The 20,169-nt window shown below is 38.3% G+C and overlaps 2 protein-coding genes across 2 annotated transcripts; one reads left to right on the top strand and one right to left on the bottom strand.

The window, feature by feature from the left end:
* Window positions 1-1,708: 1,708 nt before the first annotated feature.
* LOC149025603 (uncharacterized protein At4g28440-like) lies at window positions 1,709-5,730 on the top strand. The gene is made up of 2 exons (XM_089145801.1): window positions 1,709-2,137; window positions 4,252-5,730. The coding sequence occupies exons 1-2, from the start codon at window positions 1,891-1,893 to the stop codon at window positions 4,440-4,442; spliced, it is 438 nt and encodes a 145-aa protein (XP_089001927.1). The 5' UTR covers window positions 1,709-1,890; the 3' UTR covers window positions 4,443-5,730.
* Window positions 5,731-6,389: 659 nt separating this feature from the next.
* LOC149025602 (WD repeat and SOF domain-containing protein 1) lies at window positions 6,390-18,732 on the bottom strand. The gene is made up of 17 exons (XM_089145800.1): window positions 18,408-18,732; window positions 18,205-18,294; window positions 18,012-18,123; window positions 15,487-15,514; window positions 15,173-15,271; window positions 15,000-15,069; window positions 14,867-14,901; window positions 14,663-14,737; window positions 14,488-14,583; window positions 12,793-12,856; window positions 12,530-12,583; window positions 11,407-11,492; window positions 11,266-11,326; window positions 11,003-11,067; window positions 10,703-10,808; window positions 8,052-8,140; window positions 6,390-6,799 (listed from the first exon to the last, which is right to left on the bottom strand). The coding sequence occupies exons 1-17, from the start codon at window positions 18,471-18,473 to the stop codon at window positions 6,637-6,639; spliced, it is 1,359 nt and encodes a 452-aa protein (XP_089001926.1). The 5' UTR covers window positions 18,474-18,732; the 3' UTR covers window positions 6,390-6,636.
* Between the last annotated feature and the right edge of the window lie 1,437 nt (window positions 18,733-20,169).

The following is a 20,169-nucleotide window of genomic DNA, read 5'->3' as shown; positions in this document are numbered from 1 at the left end:
AGACCCAACTTCCCTAAGGGAGGTCTTGGATTCACACCCACTCGGCAACATTAATATAAAAGCTCCCTAATATATATACATATAACTTGTCAAACTATGATTGGTCAGAATTGAGGGCCTCAAAAATTTTAATTTGATTTTTGTATTTATAGGTTTTATGAGTAGACTACATGCTTCGAACTAGTCAATTTGTTCGAAATCTTTTAATAATTTTTCTTTTTAAGAGAACCCTAATCTTAAATTTAATTGTATACAAAAATAATGTTATTGGTTTATAAGAAAAAAAATGATAATAATAATAATGTTATTGTTTTAAGCTTGTTTAAGCTAGCAATTCACTTCATATGATAATAATTTAAAAGGAGAGCCATCTCAATTACGAGAACAATGGAATGGCCGATTTTTGATTAGTGATTATTAGAGCTTTGCTCGGCTACTTTTTTCTCTTATCAGCTTGAATAAATGGTCTAGTTTAACACACAATAAATAAAATAAAAATCAAATATTGTTGTAACCTAGTTGGCATCCAAGATGTGCCAAGTATTGGAGTGTCAACATGTGGTATTTTTGAACTTCTCTCATCATTTGTTGTTTAGTCTCCATCACCAAGGATAGCAATTTGAAAAGGTTTGCCATTGACTTGATTTACGGATTTATGGTGGAAAGTGATAAGAGTCTGGATCCTCTGCCTGCAAGCTGATCGTGCCCTTATGCACTGTGCTCCCATGCCCCAAACTCACTTGAATGTGGGGACTACACTTTATAACCTGACAGATTAACACAGTGTGGTTTCCACACTCACATGAGTGTGAGGGCATGGAGGCTAAAAATCTTGATTCAAAGTGATAACTTTGACGTCATTTTGTGTTTGCAACATTTATTTTAAAGGCATTATCAATCTACCCAGTTATAGATTTCTTAGTTTCTAAGTCTAATGAATATCGGTTTTCATGTATTATAATATTTGTATGATGTTATATGTATTTGAGTCAATTACCTAAAAAAGAAAAGAAAATACATATCCGACCCATGACTTGTAAGGGTTCATTCTATAATGAAAATGACTATTTACTCACTTTTGGTTGTCGTTATATCAATGGCTACACCCCACAAGCGTGTAGTATACTTTAATCGAATAGGTCTTATAATGCAAATGTGCTTCGTAGTGACAACTTTCAATGTAAAAGCCTTCAACCTAAGAAATTTTTCACTCCACACTTTACCACCAGCCCCTATGATCCGCACTTGTAGTGACAACTTTCCCTTTTGCCTGACCTATGATCCGCACTTGTGACAAAGAGATTTATTCTTAAAACTTCAAAATTCATTAATTACACAACTTTTTTTTAAATGATTTTATCCAAATTTTTATTTTTTCAATAAAAAGATATTTGTGGTTTTACACTTTTACCCCCATTAAAGCCTCCCTTTTGGAAAACCCTAGTCAGTTGAAGCTTGACTTTTGACCTTCGTATAAAGCTATCATGTTCAACAACTTATGATACGTGGATTCTCTGATAAGAGTGATTAAGGGTTGGTTTTATTAGAAAAGTAATCAACTTAATTAATAAATAAAAGCAGAAGCGGTACAACTGTAGGATTCCCAAAGGACAATCTGAGAAACATAAATATGCTAATCAAGCGGTGAAGATTTATCTAAAACGTTAGCGTAGAACGAACCTAGCTTTGGCTTTGAGTCATGCGCACGCCTTCCTTTTGAAGCTTTCCCCTAAAAAAGAGTGGAGTAGCGAATGAAAAGGGTCTGGGAAAGTTAGAACGTCGAAAACCCTATTCGCCTATTCAGTCGTTCTAGGGATTTCATTAAATTTACAGCATTTCGGGGGTTGCGTTTGTTTGTTGGAGAAGATTGTCGATTAGGTTTCAACAGCAATGGCGACGACAGGAACCGCGGCACCGGCTCAGCAAGCAGCAGCGAAGAGGAAACCTGTATTCACAACGGTAGATCAACTCAAACCGGGAACCACAGGTCATACTCTTACGGTGAAGGTCTTGAGTTCGAACACGGTGTTGCAGAAGGGGCGCGCCGCTTCTCAGCATCTTCGTGGAACTCGCATCGCGGAGTGTCTTGTCGGCGATGATACCGGTTGCATCATCTTCACGGCTCGCAACGAGCAAGGTATAAGCTTTTTAAATCTTAGAGGTCCTTTTCTTCTTGGGTTTTTGATTTGATTGTAGAAAGGTTCGGTTTTTTTTTTTTTTTTTTCCTCCTTCCTTTTTCCTGTATTTGTTTGGAAATGGCTTTGGCTTAACGCAAGTCATTTTTATTTGATGTCTCGATAGCATTGAACAAAAGCGATGTATTTCATGGATGTATAAACCCTAATTTTTGTTTTGAAATGATGAATCTTTCATTTGTGTTTTATAATATGAGAATGTGAAAAGATCGCAGATTTAGATTCATCGTGCAAGTTAGAATCGTCAGGTAGGATCATGATATTGTAAAATAATTATTTGATTATACCTGAAGTCAAAACATTATGGGTAACATGAGGAGGGAAATTTTTTGGACGGTTTGGTCATTCTGTAGAGAAGGGGTAGTGCCAGGAGACCTGTGTTTTGGGCTAGCGACGAACGACGAATAACTTGTGAGGTAACATCACGCATGGTCCTTGGCTGCGAGGAAGAAACAACTAGATTTGGGATGCTGATGTTAAATAGCTTTTCCAGTGCCTTATTCAGGTTGGGTGTGGACACTGATATTGACCATCTCTGTCCAGTCCTGGAGATGGTGTGCTTGATCCGTCTGGTTTAACATGCTTCTGATTTCTTGTCAATTTCTTTTCCGATCTTTAAGAATATATCTCTATTTGACCATTCGTCTGGTAGCTGCATTATTGATGAAGTAACTTCAATTTACTTCTGAATCATTCAAGTACCGATTATAGCTATAAAACATGGCTACTCTCTAGCCTTTCCACCTATCCCTTTCATTTGATTTACAATCATGCTTTAGATTTTGGTTCTAATGCCATAAAATTTATAAAAATTCTTGAGCACAAAATCAGTTGTCTTGTTTTTGCATCTGATTGCATGATTCAACCTTTCAAACTATTCTTCTTATATCTTAATGTTTCTTGTTTGGTCTGAAAGCATTGATGGCTTTTGAAACAGTATCTGTTGTTGCTCAAGCTGCCAATCCTCAACTCCTTGTAGAGATTGCTTATCGGACTATCGTTTATTTGCCATCTTTTACAATTGCTGCAACCCATGGCTGTCATTTAAGATCTCCAGCTCATGCCTAACTTGCTCCCTTGAAAAAGCAAAGTTTGGGTGAGTTCGGTAATTTTTTCGGTTGAAATCAAATATAGATTTGAGTGGGAAGCATAAAATTGCAGTAGAATTCTGAGCTTTGCTGACATCTCTTTCAGATATGATTGAGAGATCCAAGATATAAACAGGTTAACTGAGATTTTTTCCAGGATCTTAGTCAAATGCCATCTTGTCTGACATTCTAAGAAAAGCTAGATATCACACAACCGAGATCTTGCAGGTTCTTGAAGCCCACGTTAATAGTTATAGTTAAACACTGCACATGGGGGGGGGGGGAGGATTTGTTTGTTTGTGGAGCAGCCAGTTTACTGCAGCGCAAATTTTGGAGTAATGTAATATCGGTCGGGCAACTGTACAGCCTTGTTTCGAGTGGCTTGAACATTAAACTTACACATGCAATTAAAAAGCAAAGTGGAGGATCTGAATGTGGAAAAGAAATGTATTAAATTGGGACATTATTTGGAAGTAACTCAGATACAATTACTCTGTATTTTATATGTAAACTCCTGCCTCATACTCCCCACTTTCTTAAAGGCCTCTCACCCTGTCTGTTTGAGAAGCTTGGTTTGGTTTGGTTTTAACTGTTTAAGCGGACTAAACGTGAGGTCTAAAATCTTTTAGGAGCTTACTTGAGTTTAAACAATGACACCATACTTGCTCCCCCCTCCCCCCCAAAAAAGGAAGAAAAAAAAGAAAAAAAGAGAGAGTTTATGCATATGTTTTCCTTTTTGAGTTTATCTTTTTCGTTACTGACTTGCTACAGGAGATGGGTGATGGTTTTGTCATGCTATGTTAATTTTCTATTGGAATTTCTTTACTCGCCTTTGTTATAGAAGTGGGAAACCTGGTTGATTAGAAGTTAACTGTTGTCACTGATCGAAGAAAAGCTTTGAAAATTCTTCTGTCCCTCAGCATTCTCTTTCTATATGCATGTTGATGATGGTTCCCTTTGGTGTGCAGTTGATATGATGAAGCCAGGTGCAACTGTTATACTCCGTAATGCAAAAATTGACATGTTTAAGGGATCTATGAGATTGGCAGTGGACAAATGGGGACGTGTTGAGGTCACTGAACCTGCTAAATTTGTTGTCAAAGAAGACAATAACCTGTCTCTGGTCGAGTATGAACTGGTGAATGTTGTGGAAGAGTGATTGCTTCTTTTGGTGATTAATGTATGGTGATCCTGGGAAATTTTATTGGGAAGAACGCTTGAAGTTGGTATACAAATCTTACTGAAACTGGCAATGTTTTTTTACCGCGTAATATTTACTACAATGAACTAGTGTTAAGCGTCAGGCATGGATCATTGGCTGGATGTGTAAAGGATATTCACTTGTTGCTGCCACCTTATTGTCTTGTGCAACAGTCATTGAGCCTTACAAAGTAAACCATCTAGTGTTAATAATGTTAACCTTCTTTATATCTGTTGGATCTGTCTGTGAATTCTTGCCATTAAGCTTTCCAATCTTATGACATGTCAGGTTTGGGGTTTGATTCTTGGTTTTTGATACAGGGACTTGGAACGTGTGAAATCTTCATGTTCCTGTTTGTTTGATTAAATTCTATGCCCTTGTATTCATATTGTGCAAGATGAGGACCCATATGATTGTATGTGTTAAACTTATGCGAGCTTTGCCATCTGGTTATTTAACCATTTCCCATAACTTCTTTGTATTTGGGTGTTAATGAAAATACCAAACAAAACAGGTTATGTGAAAATTTCATTACAGAAAAGCTTATTCAACTGCAACGAAATGCGTGCATCTGGTGGTCTTCTTTCCCTTGGAAGTAAGCAAGTGCTTGATATGGTCTAAGATGTCTAATGGTCGATATTGAATGTGTAAATTTATATGATTTCAGCGATATGAACGAATGGACTTGGTCTAAGATGTCTATAAATTGTGCAATAGAAACCAGCAAACCTGCAAAATTAGGAGCCCAGATTTTAGTTTTACAGGCTTCAGTTTATGTGGCAGTGATTTCGGGGGCCACCGTATGGACCACTGGTCGGTCTGTTTCTGCGCATTGTGTTGTAAATTTGTCAATGACAGGGAAAGCATCATCAATTTTTGTATTTTCTGCGTGAATCAATTCCATCTCTGACTTGCCATTGACGCAGGGTTTATCAGCCTTTGCCTTGCCCTCAGGACAGGTTACTGCCAGTGAAGGGTGTTTGCACATTGCTTTAAGGATGTTCTGATGCATTAATTCAGCATGCTCACCTGACTGTAGACATGAGCTTAAAATTGATATCTCTGACTTGCCCAATGGCTAGAGCAAATCTAATCATGCACACCAAAAGTCATGGTTGAAGATGTTTCTGGTAATTTTGGGGCAGTTGAGCATATCATACTAAAAGTAGCATTGTTTGAAAAACCCTGAGGTCCCTGGATAGCTGGAGTGAAATTAATCTTAATAGAAGTCAGTTAGCGCTAGTTGGAATAGTAATAAAGAGTGAAAGACCAACTTGGCAGCTTTAAAGATCAAAGTGCCACTCTCGGATACTATGTTAGAAAGACAAACGTCACACAACTGTGTCCAATGACATTCATGAAGCCTCACGTTTCAAAGAATTAAATTCATCACCCTTGTAGTCCAGACATTTACTTGCATAGCCTTTAGGTTTTAGTATGGACCAGAGCTAAGTAGTAACCAGTACACGTAAAGGAAATTTTGGGCTCCCTTCCCTTACCCTGTAAAATGACTGAAACGGCCAGCAGATTGAAGTAATAGGGCGCTCTTTACCAACAGAGCTTCATGCCATGAGAAAAAGGAAGAAACAATGAGAAGTAAAAAAGAAGAGCCTTGATTGCGAAAGAAGATTAAAACAGAAGAAGAAAGAAAGCATCTGATAGCAGCTTCTCTTCTTTTTGGCGGATGTTGACCGGTTGAAAGCTTGTAGATATGTCAATATTAAGTAATGTTAAGGTCCTGTATGTAAGCTGATGAAACCGTGACTGCTTTTTCCCCTTCTAATCTGTAATTGAATTAAGAAATCCAAATGGCAGTGGAGGTGGTAGAAGGTGTGGAGACATTCTGCCTTCCGGCCTATTAATTTATATCCATTCTGGTCCCAGGGAGGGAGAGGGGGGGGGGTTCCAAAGCTTCCATCCTATGGCATAAATTATAATAAAGATTTACGGCATATCGATTATAATAAAGATTTTTGGTGTACATCATGTAAAGAAAGTTAATTGCACGATCAAAACTGTTGGGAGAAGTGATCTTCATCCTCCCATGTTGAGCTGCAACGCCACTCGACGAAGGTACAAGTCAGAGAACCATTTCCAATGGATTCCAATGGTAACAACAAAGAACTTGAACTTCATTTTACCAGATGGAACTTCACTCGAGCTCCTGGATGATTCTTCTTTTCCGTAATGGCTCTGTGGGCATACTTCCTGGGGCACTGTGAGCTCTCCTCCTCTCCTCTTTTCTCTTCTCAGCTTCAGTCACTGTTTTCCTTAGAGCAGCAGCCTTATATATTGGTTTGGGCAAGTGTCTATGCCTGCATACAAATACAAATGGACAATCAAGCAGAGATGAAATGATTGGAAAACCTTCAAATCATTAATAAAGGCAAACAATATAGAGATGAAAAGAACTTTTGAAATTCAATCCAGTGAGTTGCTTAAATAAGATACATGACTTCTTTACCAAAAAAGAAAAAGATATATGACCTACAATATGCAAGAAAATATATATTCAGAGAGATTATATATTTGTATGGTGGCAGATATTATATAGAACATATTTAGAAAGTAATCTATGACTTAGGGTCTTAGTGAGGAAAGACCACCACCTAAAATCAAACTGCATATAAGATATACCAACTACATTACAGGGTTGTATTTGGTGACAGACTGAAAGCCTCTCTGGAAACAGGTGCAAGGCTGTGCATATTTGACTCTCTCCAGACCCACTAAACATGGGACCCTTGTGCACTCGGTACAGCCTTTTTCCTACACCATCCAGGTGATCACAACTAAATCAGATCACTCTCTCTTCAGGTACACAAAAGGAAATGGCAAATGGTCCAAGGACATTTGAAGAGAAAGGGTTAACTAATCAAATAATGAGTCTACCTTTGCTGGTGAGGAATTTAATACTTCCGTGTTAAGGATTTACATGCTTATTACAGCCAACCCAGCTTGGGATTGGATATGACAATTCATCAAGATCAGCCAGGACCAACTAATCCAAGTGGGAATTGCAGCACTAATGTCAAGCCATGCTTGATGGGACAAGACATGCCACATGTAACTACCAGCATATCATATTGAGGAAGCGTTCTTTGGTAGAAACCTTGTGGCGGCGTTCAGTATCAAATTAATGGGAAGACAACCATAAAATTTAAAATTTTTAGTCATAAAAAATTGTTAATTAAGATCATCTTGTTAGAAGAAAGTGCCATGGGAAATATTCAACATTTGCCTGGAGAATCCAACCCCTTCCAAGGTGCAATGGATGCAAAGACAAGAATTAATTCAGTGTCCATCTTCTCTGCTATTGAAAGTTTGTGCATTCCCCCATCTTAAGAAGCCCTGTTTCTCTTACTTTAGGGCTTTCAGGTGGTATAACATGAACCACTTTGTTCACAAGTGCCTTGAGAATGATATCAGCATGAAGCAAAGCCACAGAAGCATGTGTTTTATACATCTAAACAGAATACAGCATATAAATGAAGAGAAGGAAATAGAATTTCAATAGAATTAGTTGATCATTGAACAAGTGTATGCCATCTATAAAATGGAGCTTACCTCACAATGCGCTTAACCTCAGGTAGGTGCTTGTAGCGCTTCTTGACTGCTTCAAGGTACTCTTGCTTCTTGCGTTCCCTTGGAAGAATCTGTGGGAAAAAAGATGTGAAAGTTAGGATCTAGGAGTAGCCATACCAAATGTAAGAACAAAACCTACAAATCTGACACAATGCAAAATGACATGGACTAAGGTACACAAAAATAAGAGTATGGGTGGTAGAGAGCCTGTCTGGATAAGAGGGACCTTTGTAAAAATCAGAGTTGCATGGGATACAAGAATGCATCACAGAGAAAGAGAAAGCGGGGGTGGGGGTGGGGGGAGGGGGAGCAACCAGCAGCACCAGCTCATGACAAAGACTTTTCAATCTATTCAACAATGGGAGTCTACACTAGGAAAACTTATTCAAATAAGAATAACAAGAACAACCGGGCACCAAAAACCTAGAATTAACTTAAAAATAAACTGAAAGACACTATCCCATAGGACAATAATTTCTAAAACTACCAGTTAATCACCATCTGGATACCTAAATGGCTTTAGGTAGTCCAAGGTGGCGTATCTGCGCCAATGATAAATGCACATTGGCAAGACTTAGCAACCAAAAAAACTGTAATGAGAAACGAGTATCAGAGAATGATCTTTAACGAGAACTGTTCAGATCCATCTTGCAGAAAGAATCATATACAAAAGAAATTTGTTCCAACAGTAAACATCTCCTCGAATATGGCAATCCTTTTGAGCAATGGATATCTAATACTATACAATAGTGTAGGTTGAATCCAGGATAGGGATTTGACTCTCCCCTGACTGGTCTGATCTCGTAGTCCAGGAGAATCTGGCTGTTGTTACAGGCTATTCATCAAAAGACAGCAGCTGACACAAAAGACAATCTTGCATATCAGACATACTAGATCTTGAAGGCTAATTTTCTATTTGAAGAACTAAAGGACTGATGAGGTAACCATATAAAGAATCCAACAAAGCTTCTTCAATCACAAAACTATGGTTTTGCCGACATGCATTGTGGCGGAGCCAAAACTGGAGAAAGAAGAGCTGCAGGCATTCTGAGAACCAAAGAGAAGAATTAGGTCATCAAATTGGTGAGGAAGATTGTAGGAAACAAAAGGAAAAGGGCAGAGGGGCTGAAACGAACAAAGGCGAACAGGCATTGTGGTCGATGAAAAGGGTTTGAGTTCTGAAAAGTGAATTGATTTTAAGGTCAAGTGCCCTCTCAACTGAAACCAGACGGGGATAAAGGTTTACAGTGAAGCCAGTTTTGAAAAAATGGCAGTAGCAGAGATGTGGGTCCAACTATCAAAACCTGCTTCGCAAAACCTATATAAACGACCGGAATATCTCTGCTTTGCACCAGTGAATTTATTATCTTTCTTTCAGCTCCTCACTTCCAAAACCGCCCCCTCAAGCCTCTCCTCTGCATTTTTTGAAATTTTGCATTTGTCAGGCAGTTGAAATAGTTGGGAGAGCAGGCCACTGCTGTGAGTAGGTCAAAGCACAGGCCAGTCATGGTCAACAAGTAATTATGGTAAAGTGAAAATGAGAAATGGTTGACTACCGGGTGAAGCTGCAGCTTTCTTGTGATGGCCTCAGCAATTGCAGTTGAAGATTGGAAGTTGTAGGTGCAGCATTGGATGGGATGAAGGACAAAAGGGAAGGGTAAAAGGTCTAAAAGGCCAAGGCTAGCTAATGCCCATCCTTAAGCCAGGCACAACCAAGTGATGAGGATGGAAAGGAGACATCAGACAACCCGCTGTGTAACACTGCAAACTGAGAGCAGGATATGCTGTGACAGACTGATTGCGGAATGAAGATAATTCTCAATGGTTCCGCTGATGCTTTTATTTTCACTAAGTTGTTCGAGCTGAGATTCGTTGAAGGTTGTTGCCATTGAAAGCAGAGAAGATGGAAGATGTGATCTGGATCTCTCCCCAAATCATATCACCTGATCCAAGATTGGAGCTGGAGCATTGCTAGGAATTAAGATTGGGTAATGCTGCTACAGCCTACAGATTCATATTGGGTAATTCACCCAGTCCAATTCCGTGTGTTAATTATGTGGTTTATTTCCTCCATTTCTTATGCTTCTGTAGCACTTCTACTTTGCACTCCACTTTCTTGTATGCTTGTTAAGTGATTAAACTAGGACATTACTCATTAAAATTAAAAGAGATACTGACGATTCAGGTTTGTCACCATTCAATGTGTTCTTGTTCGATCATAACCCATAGAAAAACCTAGCTAAGTGAATCACAGGGTGAGTCCACCTCATCAAAGCAGTGAACAGCAGCCTCCTATTTGCTTAAAGGAAATGATTTATGTTTCATACTTCATGTTCTGCCATTTTATATTCTGGCTGTAATATCCAAACAAGCCCTAAGTGGCAAACTTATAATCCTGAGCAACCTATCAGCATAAATACAAAGCGAGGCCTCTGTTAACTAATGACAAACCATTCTCCTATTCCCCAATCGACATTGCTTTACATGAAGGAACAATAGAGAGAGAGAGAGAGGGAGAGCAGGTTTCTGCCCCAACAAACTGCTATTTTACGCCCGAATAACAAAAGAAACAACAAAGAGTTTAATCATTAAATGCTGAAAAAGATTGTTCATGTAGAAGAGAAGATTCATACCACTCCCAACTGCTCTGATGCTTTTGATTTCCATAGACGGAGATTGGTGTCATCGCTTCCCGAAACAACATAATTTGCATCACAGCTAAATTTCACGCAGAACACCCTACAGGATGAGAGAAAACGGAAACTTGAATTGGGTCCATAATACCTTTAAATACTGAGGATTGCTTTACACTGAAAACTTCAATTTTAAAGCTCTACTGGAACAAACAAGAAGATATTAAAAATTGTGTGATGCAGTAAAACCACTGAGGATGATGTCTTAATAGAAGCAACAAAACTTTAAAGCAAGCAAACCTTTGCATCCTTTTAGTATGATATATCTCCCGGCTATGGCCACCATTATATTGGAAAATTCTTACCTACAAAGAGAGAGATGAAAAATCCTAACTCCAAAGTACTGGTTCTTCAAGATATAACAATAAACACTTTGCCACACCCCCTCCCACCAGGAGGGGGGTTGGGGGGGGGAGGAAAAAGAAACAAAAAAAAAAAAAAAAGGAAAAAAGGAGAGAGGAAAGAAGAATTGAGAGTTAAAGCCAGACTGAGGGGGTACTCACTGTTCTATCATAAGAACCAGTTACGAATTCCCTACCAGTGGGTGAATAATCAATATCCATCCTAAGAAAACACAAATTGTCAGTCGAAATGATTTCCTAAATGCTCATATACAGTAAATAAATAAGGATGTTATCACTCACACAGCAGAAACATGATCTTTGTGTACACACTTAGCCTCATTCAGTTTTCTAGCATCATAGCTGTAACAGTTACAATCTTCATTTGCCTGTATCAGGAAAATTAATAACAGCAGCTTCAAAATGAAACCCAGAAATAGCATATAAAAGATATACTAATCTATGGTGACCATAAGATCCATGCCTCGATGTTTGACAATGGCATAAACCTGGTTGACTCTCAGACATGTAAGAATCTCTCAAGAAGCCAAACATTTGCAGACGCTAAGCTGATGCTGGAGTGTACACATCTGTACAGATGTCTATGGGGCTTTATTACACCATTAACAAATATGACCACTGAGAGTTCAACGGCTATATTTACTGTTGGAGTTCAATAGAATCCTACTCATTTTTTGACCAAATCCAGATAACTCACCGCCAAACACCTTGAAGTCTATTTAGGGTACTAATGGACATTCAAAACAACTTTGATACGACATAGTTATGTGCCTGAAAAGAGAATTCCTTTAACCTTGGGCTTCATTGTTTCATGAAAATCTTGAGCTTTATTTTTGGCATCACATTCTTAGAGGTTGTATTCATACTTCTCATTTAAATGTAAGTGTTATAGATTCATTATGTGAAAGTTTGCATCACAAGGTGACAATGTCAGGTTTTGGGGTGATCCTCGGAAAACACCCTGGGCTTGAAGTGAACCCTAAAGTTAAGGGTTCTATTGCTACCTAGGAAAGCAATTCAGATACTGGAAATCCAAGTGCTTGAGAACCTTGGCAGTGGACCTAAGGAGTTGCCCTGACCAGTCAAAATGTCCTGAGTTCTCCTTGCTTTATCCCTCCTTTCCCCCTTATAATTTCTTGAGTGTGGGTGATGTCCAATTACCCAATTGCTTCTGCACTTATTGTCAGTTGGAGTTTTGAACTTCAGTTTTCAGTCTGCAATTTTTATAATCCTAACTCAGCACAAATTGGAACCTCCAATACTAGAAAACTAGATCCCTAACATTTAAGAATGCGATACCAAAGCCCAAGGACAATGTCAATTATCTAAAATAAACTTATAACAGATAAAATTTGCATAAGATTTACAAATTTAATATGAAGTAAGCTTCTGTTGACGTGCTTACAGCAGTAAAATTCATCGGCTCCATTGGATTCCAAGAGAGAGAATTGGTTTTGGTCTGCCAAAAGCAGATACAAGTCAGATAAGGCACAAGAAAATTAAATGCACTCAACACATACATCCCCTCCCCCTCCCCCTTCCCTTCCTCTTCTTTTATTGAACATGCTGCATATTGCAGATTCTATTCTTATTCTGAAGTTCCTTTTCACTGCACAGGACTCACATTATGATGCAGATAAATGTCTAATTTGGGTTGTTGCCAAGTACCTTCATGATAAGCTTTCTTGCTGGGGATGACATACGCAAATCATATAGTGTTATGCTGCGGTCACTGCAAACAAAGATTTTACTGTTATGCAGACACATGCACATCCAAAGGGACAGTTTACAGGTTCCACTTCACCACATAGTGTGGCTTTTTTTTTTTTTTTTTTTTTTTTTTTTGGGGGGAGGGAGAGCAAACATTCCTCACAAAAGGGAAAGGTTAAATGCCCAAGACACATGGCGCATTAGGAAAATCAACTAATCTCATGTCTGGCCCTTGCTCACTTTTTAAGGGAGGGAAATCACCTAGGAAACATTAAAGCTCAATTCACAATTAAGTGGCTACCCTATTGACCATTTGTAACAGAAGATGAAAAAGTTCTCTGTCAAATTCGAATGGTAAATCATGATGTTTGATAGCCAGTATGAAACCAAGCAACCACACAGTCGCTCATAAACTAATATGGCAATAAGCAGTTTTATGATACTTGGTAGCCAGCATAAAACCAAGGAATCACCTGGTCACTCATAAAACAAAAATGCAGTTTCAAGATGTTACTGGTAGGCAGTATAAAACCAACTAGTCACTCATAAAATATCATGCAGTGTTGCCCTTACACATTCTAGTGCATAGAGGCTTCTGTACAATACTCCTAAAACAGTTTAGGAAAACCATTGCATGCAACAAGAAGATATGGATAGGAAATATGGACTTTAGAGCACATCATGCCTACATAGCATGCTCTCACAGCCTCAATCCCTCACAAATCGCAATACTCCCACATCCCACCTACCTATGGGTAAAACTTGGGCACATAAAGGGATGTTTCCTCCCCCTAATATATGGCATCTTTTGGAGTAGTTGGACCATGCCAATGACATTGGTATTAGAGCCAAAACCAAAGATGTGGAGATGTGAGTGCAGGGATATTGTGGGTCCCCTTGCTGATGGCACCTGGTATTGGGTAGGGGAGACTACCATGACCTCACTCTCCTTCCAAATACTCCTAGATGCCACCCAGGGGAAGGTCTTGAGCACATATGGGATGGTTCCTCCTAATAGATGCAACTCTTGGTGTGGTTATGCCAGGCTCATGAAAGTGCATTGCCACATAAATTTTGCATATACTATGAAACAAATAATAAACAGGTTAGTTTAATAGTGGCTCAAAGAATTTTGTTTGTGTTTATTATATCTACTTCTGTATAAATATAAAATACTAAGAGCATTCCTTACATCAACATTGGCAAACCATTCAGTGTCATAAAAACCTGGCAATGCATCTTCTGGACCTAACTGACAATAATGAAAGAGCTAGAAAATTGAGTACAGGTGGTGTGCATGCATGACTGAAAGCTAACTGTTGATTTCCATATTATAAATACTGACACAAGAATCTCCATCCTTAAATATATACTTCTCTGCTGATGCAAGCAAATGAGGGGCTTGCTCCACATATCAGACTACACTAAAAATGTTATTGTTTGTAGATAGACATGAACCAAAGCTGATTGTCAAGAACCCTACAACAATGACTGGACTTCTAGTGAAGTTGGCAATCTTTTCGTTTGTTTGGGGTTTTTATTTATATATATATATAATTCCATGGATTGTGAGGAAAATTGGCTCACAACATACTTCTAAAAAGAAGAATATACTTAAGAATTAATTCTTTTAATTACATGGTTGGTGCATACCTAGCTGATGTAGCCAATACATTTGGTTCTCCAGGATTAAATCGAACTGATATGACAGTGTCTTTCCCCCATTCGAAACTGTTGACTGGTTGCGACCTAATAGAGAAGCACTTAATGTCATAAATAAAATAGCTCATTTAATCAAACAAAGAGTAAAGCAAATTAAGATTGAAACCTGTTACGATCCCAAATATCAACTTGGGCACCAGCTGTGGCAAAAAGATCCCCTTCCCACTGGTGATCAACTGCCCTGAAATAAAATCAGAATTTAGAAAATTATGTGCTGTGGTTAAATCATGCAATTAAATTACGTATAAATGTCTACAACATTGTAAAACAATGTCCATAATAGAACTTCAGGTGTTCAAGGAATCCTTACCAGAAAGCATTCTTCCAAACAAAAACTGCCACTGGCTGGAGAAATGAAGCACACAAACAAATAACAGGTATTAGACAAGCAGAGCGTGTATTTAAACTTATAAACATAAGACATGGGCTTTAGTGGTACTAGCCTTGGCAGGATTATCACAGGAGTTGTCAGACTCCATACTATTTGCAGCAGGAACATTCCAAAGTCTAACACTGACAACAAAGAAGAGAAACAACAGTCACTAAATTCGGCACCCAATGCCATGAATGTATTTATAAACTTGAGTGCCACTCCTATGGAAAAGTAGATACTTACGTGCAATCCATCCCACATGATACAAGAGTGGACCCATCTGTAGACACACTTAAACCCCTCACGGCACCTTGATGACCAGGAAACTGACAAACTGTTCGCCTGTTTTTCCATAAGAGTTCAAAAAAAGAAATTCCATCACATGCTCACAAACATGTGGCATTATTAAACCTCAAGCATACATTAAGTCATCATAAAATTCAGCTCATAACCAGAAAACTGTAAAAAGATAGATGACCTAAGCCAGTGCCTAAATTTGTGCAATGCCAATTGATCTTTATAGGTTCAGATAAATCGATAGAGCTCTGTAACATTACCTGGAAGATATATCCCAAAGACGAATATCTGCCAATGAAACAAAGACATCAGTAAATTATGGCCTTTATCAAAATCTGCAATGCATAAAAACATTCTTGTTTTGGTGTACAGATAATTCATCACCAAAGACCCAAAAGGAAAAATGGAGAGTGGAAGGGGGGGAAAGTCATAGAAGGAACCACCAAGAACAAAATAGAAAGCAATATAACAAGCATCTCAATATAATGACTGTACAACAAAAATATATAAACATGAAGGTTGAAATTTATTTATCATCATTGCAGGTGAGAAATTTCTTGGATGGGTAACCAAGAGATCAATAAATACTGAAGGAATTATTAATCCTGTCCCCCAAAAGGCCATTCTCTTTGAGGAAACCCACATTTTCAAGAGGTTAAGGTTAATACATTAATCACTCATTTTATTCAAACCTTGTTCCAACGGCGCTTATTAGTTTGAAGGCAGATTCATCACCAAACGAGGCTTGTTTTCTTGGCAAAAGTCTAGGATCCGATTGTATACATGACGGGCCTTAAATCAAAGAGATTTCAATGGAAAAGGTCACTTTTATGAGCCTAGTATATGGGTAATAAGATTGTATACAGTATTAGCTAGTTCATTTTTAAGTTGGTTTGGGCCAGTTAAATTAAACTAGTAGATTCAGTTCTCATGGTGGTCCAGTCTAGCAGTCTAGTTGACGCTAGATTGCTTTTACTATCTTTTTCTTTTGGTAGCAATGATCAACAATTATTTCATATCAGCATAGAAACTGATTGTTGTACTCCAAGGCAAAGGGGGCCTAAATGGAAACCCACTAATATGGGAACCTCATAATTTTGGAACCCTCAAAACTTTGCGGCTGTTTGCAAGTTTGCACTTCCATGGAGTTTCCTAAGGCACTGTTTGTTTGCTGGAATAAAGGTGGGGTGGGAAAAAAGTTTGAAAAATCAAAATTTTCAATGAAATCCCAAAGTGTGGCGGCATGCTAACTTTCCTACCCCATGCCTCTTCAAAACCCCACAAAATAGGTGAATTTTTGTGAAAAAAAGTGTGGAAAACAATAAAGTGGGACCCACATTTAACACTTTTCCACAAAATCCCTTCATTTCTTTTCCTTTCCTTTCCTTCCCTTTCCTTCTCCCTCACCCCATTAGATATGGGGCCCGCATGTTTATTCTTTCCACCCCACGTTTGCAAACAAATGCAGCCTAAGTGTTTGATTTGAGGAAGAAGGGGATAGTGTTGGGTCCGCTACATGAAAAGCCTGGGATGCCGCTATCATTCATTTCTTCATTTCTATAGTGTTATAACACAGGTAGAAGGTTGTCTTCTAATCTAACCCCACTGTTGCAAGTTCAGCTTCAATATTGCTCAGTGTCTAATTCTACCCCCTTATCCTTCTAATTTCTTATTCTCCAAGTCTACCCCCACTCCAGTCTACCTACAGAACTGGCTAATATTTTGATCCAGTGTTAGGCCACCCAGGAGGAAAATTCAATAAGAATTTCAAACTAAATTGACCACCTGAACAGCAGTAATGCTTAATAAATCTTCGTACAAAATCAGTCCACATTAAGTTTTCGGCAGTATTGATCTATTTTACAAAATCATTAGCAAATATTTAATTTCCTGATTGCATAGAGGCCTGTGGTATTGAATTCTACCTCAGTTCAGACCTATGTCCCTAAAACTACACAACTCTCTACTGCTCCCGGTCATAAGGTGCTTCTAAACAATCTTACTTTCTTGAATTCTGTTTTATAATGTTTCTCATCAGTTTTAGCAGTGTGAATACCAATCATGGGCAATCATTTTCCTGATTTAAGAACCTATTCTAGGACTATTTGAAGCTTTCAAACCTGCCTTACATTAGTTTGGCCTATGCAACAAGGGAAAGTGATTATGATAAGTGAATGTCAATTCATGTCTGTATGATTGAATAATGGGGCAAGGACACTATGAATAATCCAACTAAGCTTCATATCTTGGTTTTTTACTGCATGAACATTTTAAAACAATAAGGAGTGATTTGATTCAGAATTTCAGATTGAAGTAGCCAAAAGATCTAGAGGTAGACCTGAAATGACTTCAGGAGAAATGGATAGGAAAAAACAAGCATGGGTTAGGCTTTGTATCAAGTATGACTTTGAACAAAGCTCATTAGTGGGTAAAGGTCCAGTTAGCCAACCCCAATTAGTTGGGATAAGACGGAGTTGTTGTTGTAACAATTTAGAACAGTGGAAAAACTCCAAATAAACCGTTTTATTGGGATGCCTAATGGGTGCCTAGACTATATGAGTGGTAGACTTCTGAGGCAACTTCAGGGAACCCAAGGGGCTCACTAAGGTGAAAACCTAATTTTGCATTGAGTTTTGAATTGATTGGCACAGAACAAGTGACAAAAGTTTTGAAACAATGAAAGCATTATAAATTTATTTTTTTACGGATGAAAGGGGAAAAGAGGAGAGGGGGAGGGGAACAAAGGTTTCAATCACTCATAAGATTAAAAAGAGAAAGAAAATACCTCCATCCATTGAACCTGAGAACATTCCCTTCAAGTGATTTGGATTCTTGGCCATACACGAGATAGCATCAATATGTCCATCCATTGCCCCAATAAAAGGTCTCGCGAATATCTTATGATCAATACAAAACCCATGAGTATAGTAACAAATTTTGCATCAAACAATTTCCAGTGCAGGGAAACAAAAGGATACCTTTTCCAATTTGGCAGCATTAAGAGCACGGACATATTCGACAGCCTTTTCTTGAGGTCGCAGTTTAGGGTCATAGTTATGGAAAACCCTCTGTTCGAAAACAATAACCAGGAAATAAATATATGATTTCCAACCAACTTAACGACACTGATTTAAACTTCTACAAATACAGAATTTTTTTATTATTATTATTAGAGTGCTACCTGCAGATCCTGGCTGCGTTCTCGTGTGAATTCCTCCGTCGAACGTGAAATGACTTTAACCTTCATCTTCGTGAAACAGACTAAGGGCTTAAGGTGCTTTCCAAATCGTTTCTGTTTACGCTTTTCGATTTCACTATGAATTCACAAATAAGAAAGAAAAATACAGTAGAAGAAGAAAGTGGTTTAGGTTAAAGGCATCAGAAGAAAGAAATTGACCGGACTGGGGTGGAGACGAGGAACCACTAAAAGTGTTCAGCTGATGAAGAGGATGAACTTGTTACCGGACACAAAAGGAGTTAGGGTTTAACTCAATCTCTATTGTTTACTGGTTTAACCCAAAATTTGGCCCTTTTTGTGAATTTACTTTCAACAAAGGGCATCCGATTGCAAATTGGAAAGAATCTTAAAACTTAGCCCGTTTGGTGTTGGCGGTGTTGCAAGTTGCAACCCACCACCAGCGCGGCGCGCTCAAAAATTCACTTTTATTTTAAGTTTATTTTTAATTATTTTTATCTCTTTTCTATAAAAAAAATTTCAGAGATTTTTTTTTTTTAGGAATAGGAAACTGATAATATTAGAAAAATAATATACAAAAATTACATTCGATAATAAAATTTTCCCTCTACATCATCACGAACAATATCCGTGGGTGCAGAAGGTATTCCCCTGGATCAAAATGGATCAACAATGCCTCAAGAATGAGGCTAGCCAAAAAATCCGCACTATAGTTTAACTCCCGGACATGATGCATGAATACACACTCCGTGAACTGTCGCTACAAGGAAATGATATCCATGAATGAGTTTTGCAGCGAACTAAGGGGAACGATGAGTTCTACTAATCATCAAGATGGTTTTTCTGGAATCAGATCTGATTTGAACACACCGAATACCCATGTGGATAGCACGCTGCAAGCCCGGTCGAATAGCCGATAACTCCATCAAGAGGATGCGATTTTCTGGGAAGGCACCAGCCAAAGCAAAGATGACTTTCCCTTTATAGTTACGTCCCAAAACACCCATGCCATCAAGTCCATTTCGAATGGAGCCATCACAATTAATGGAGATCCACTCCACATCAGGAGGTTCCCATCTCAAAGCTTTCGGCATTTTGACATTAAAGTGGACTTGGATCCCCCAATTACTAAACAAAGAACGCATTTGGGGCGAATCAGGGACATGAGCATCAAGATCACAAAACCTTCTACGGGTGTCTATCAAGATCTTGCACACCAAGAAAGATGGACTTACAAGTGGGCCTCCCAAACATGCCAGAATTCTTTTCAGCCCATATTCTGTAAATGGAACAGTAAAAACTGAATTTTTTGACTTGGGCAGCAAGACTCTTACCATAGAAGTGATCGACCACCCATTGAAGATACAAAGGATGGAAGTAGTACAACTACTAACATAAAAAAGTCTGAACCTATAGTCATTATTAATGGAGTAATCTTGGAATGATAAACTTTGATCTTTTACTAGTCCTTCGATTGTCCCGAGGCACGCATCCATAAGCCTGATGCGTTGCTAGAGAAAAAACGTTACATACACCATGACATAACCAAATAAAATTGATTTAATTTAAATTATTACGTTAATATGTATTGTATAATCACATCTACACCATCAACCCTTTTTTTTTTTATTAAAAAATTATATTTTAGTTTAGGTAGAAGGCAAATTCATTGAAAAATTGAGAGTTTACATACAACATTGTCTCCTCTGACAACGAAGAGCACCAAGTGCTCTCTCGATGCTTTCAA

The sequence above is a fragment of the Hakea prostrata genome, chromosome 2, assembly GCF_041222555.1.
Source record: "Hakea prostrata isolate BN-2017 chromosome 2, UWA_Hpros_2, whole genome shotgun sequence".
Taxonomy (NCBI): Eukaryota; Viridiplantae; Streptophyta; class Magnoliopsida; order Proteales; family Proteaceae; genus Hakea; species Hakea prostrata.
Note: the sequence above shows the minus strand (reverse complement) of the source record. Positions and strands in the feature narration are given on the sequence as shown.

Coding starts and splice junctions, on each gene's coding strand:
- LOC149025602 (XM_089145800.1), bottom strand. CDS start 18,473: ATGAAGGTTAAAGTCATTTCACGTTCGACGGAGGAATTCACACGAGAA. Junction 18,295..18,407: donor AACGCAGCCAGGATCTGCAG/GTAGCACTCTAA, acceptor GTTTTCGAACAG/AGGGTTTTCCATAACTATGA. Junction 15,515..18,011: donor CTCAGGTTCAATGGATGGAG/GTATTTTCTTTC, acceptor TTTCATTGGCAG/ATATTCGTCTTTGGGATATA.
- LOC149025603 (XM_089145801.1), top strand. CDS start 1,891: ATGGCGACGACAGGAACCGCGGCACCGGCTCAGCAAGCAGCAGCGAAG. Junction 2,138..4,251: donor CACGGCTCGCAACGAGCAAG/GTATAAGCTTTT, acceptor TTTGGTGTGCAG/TTGATATGATGAAGCCAGGT.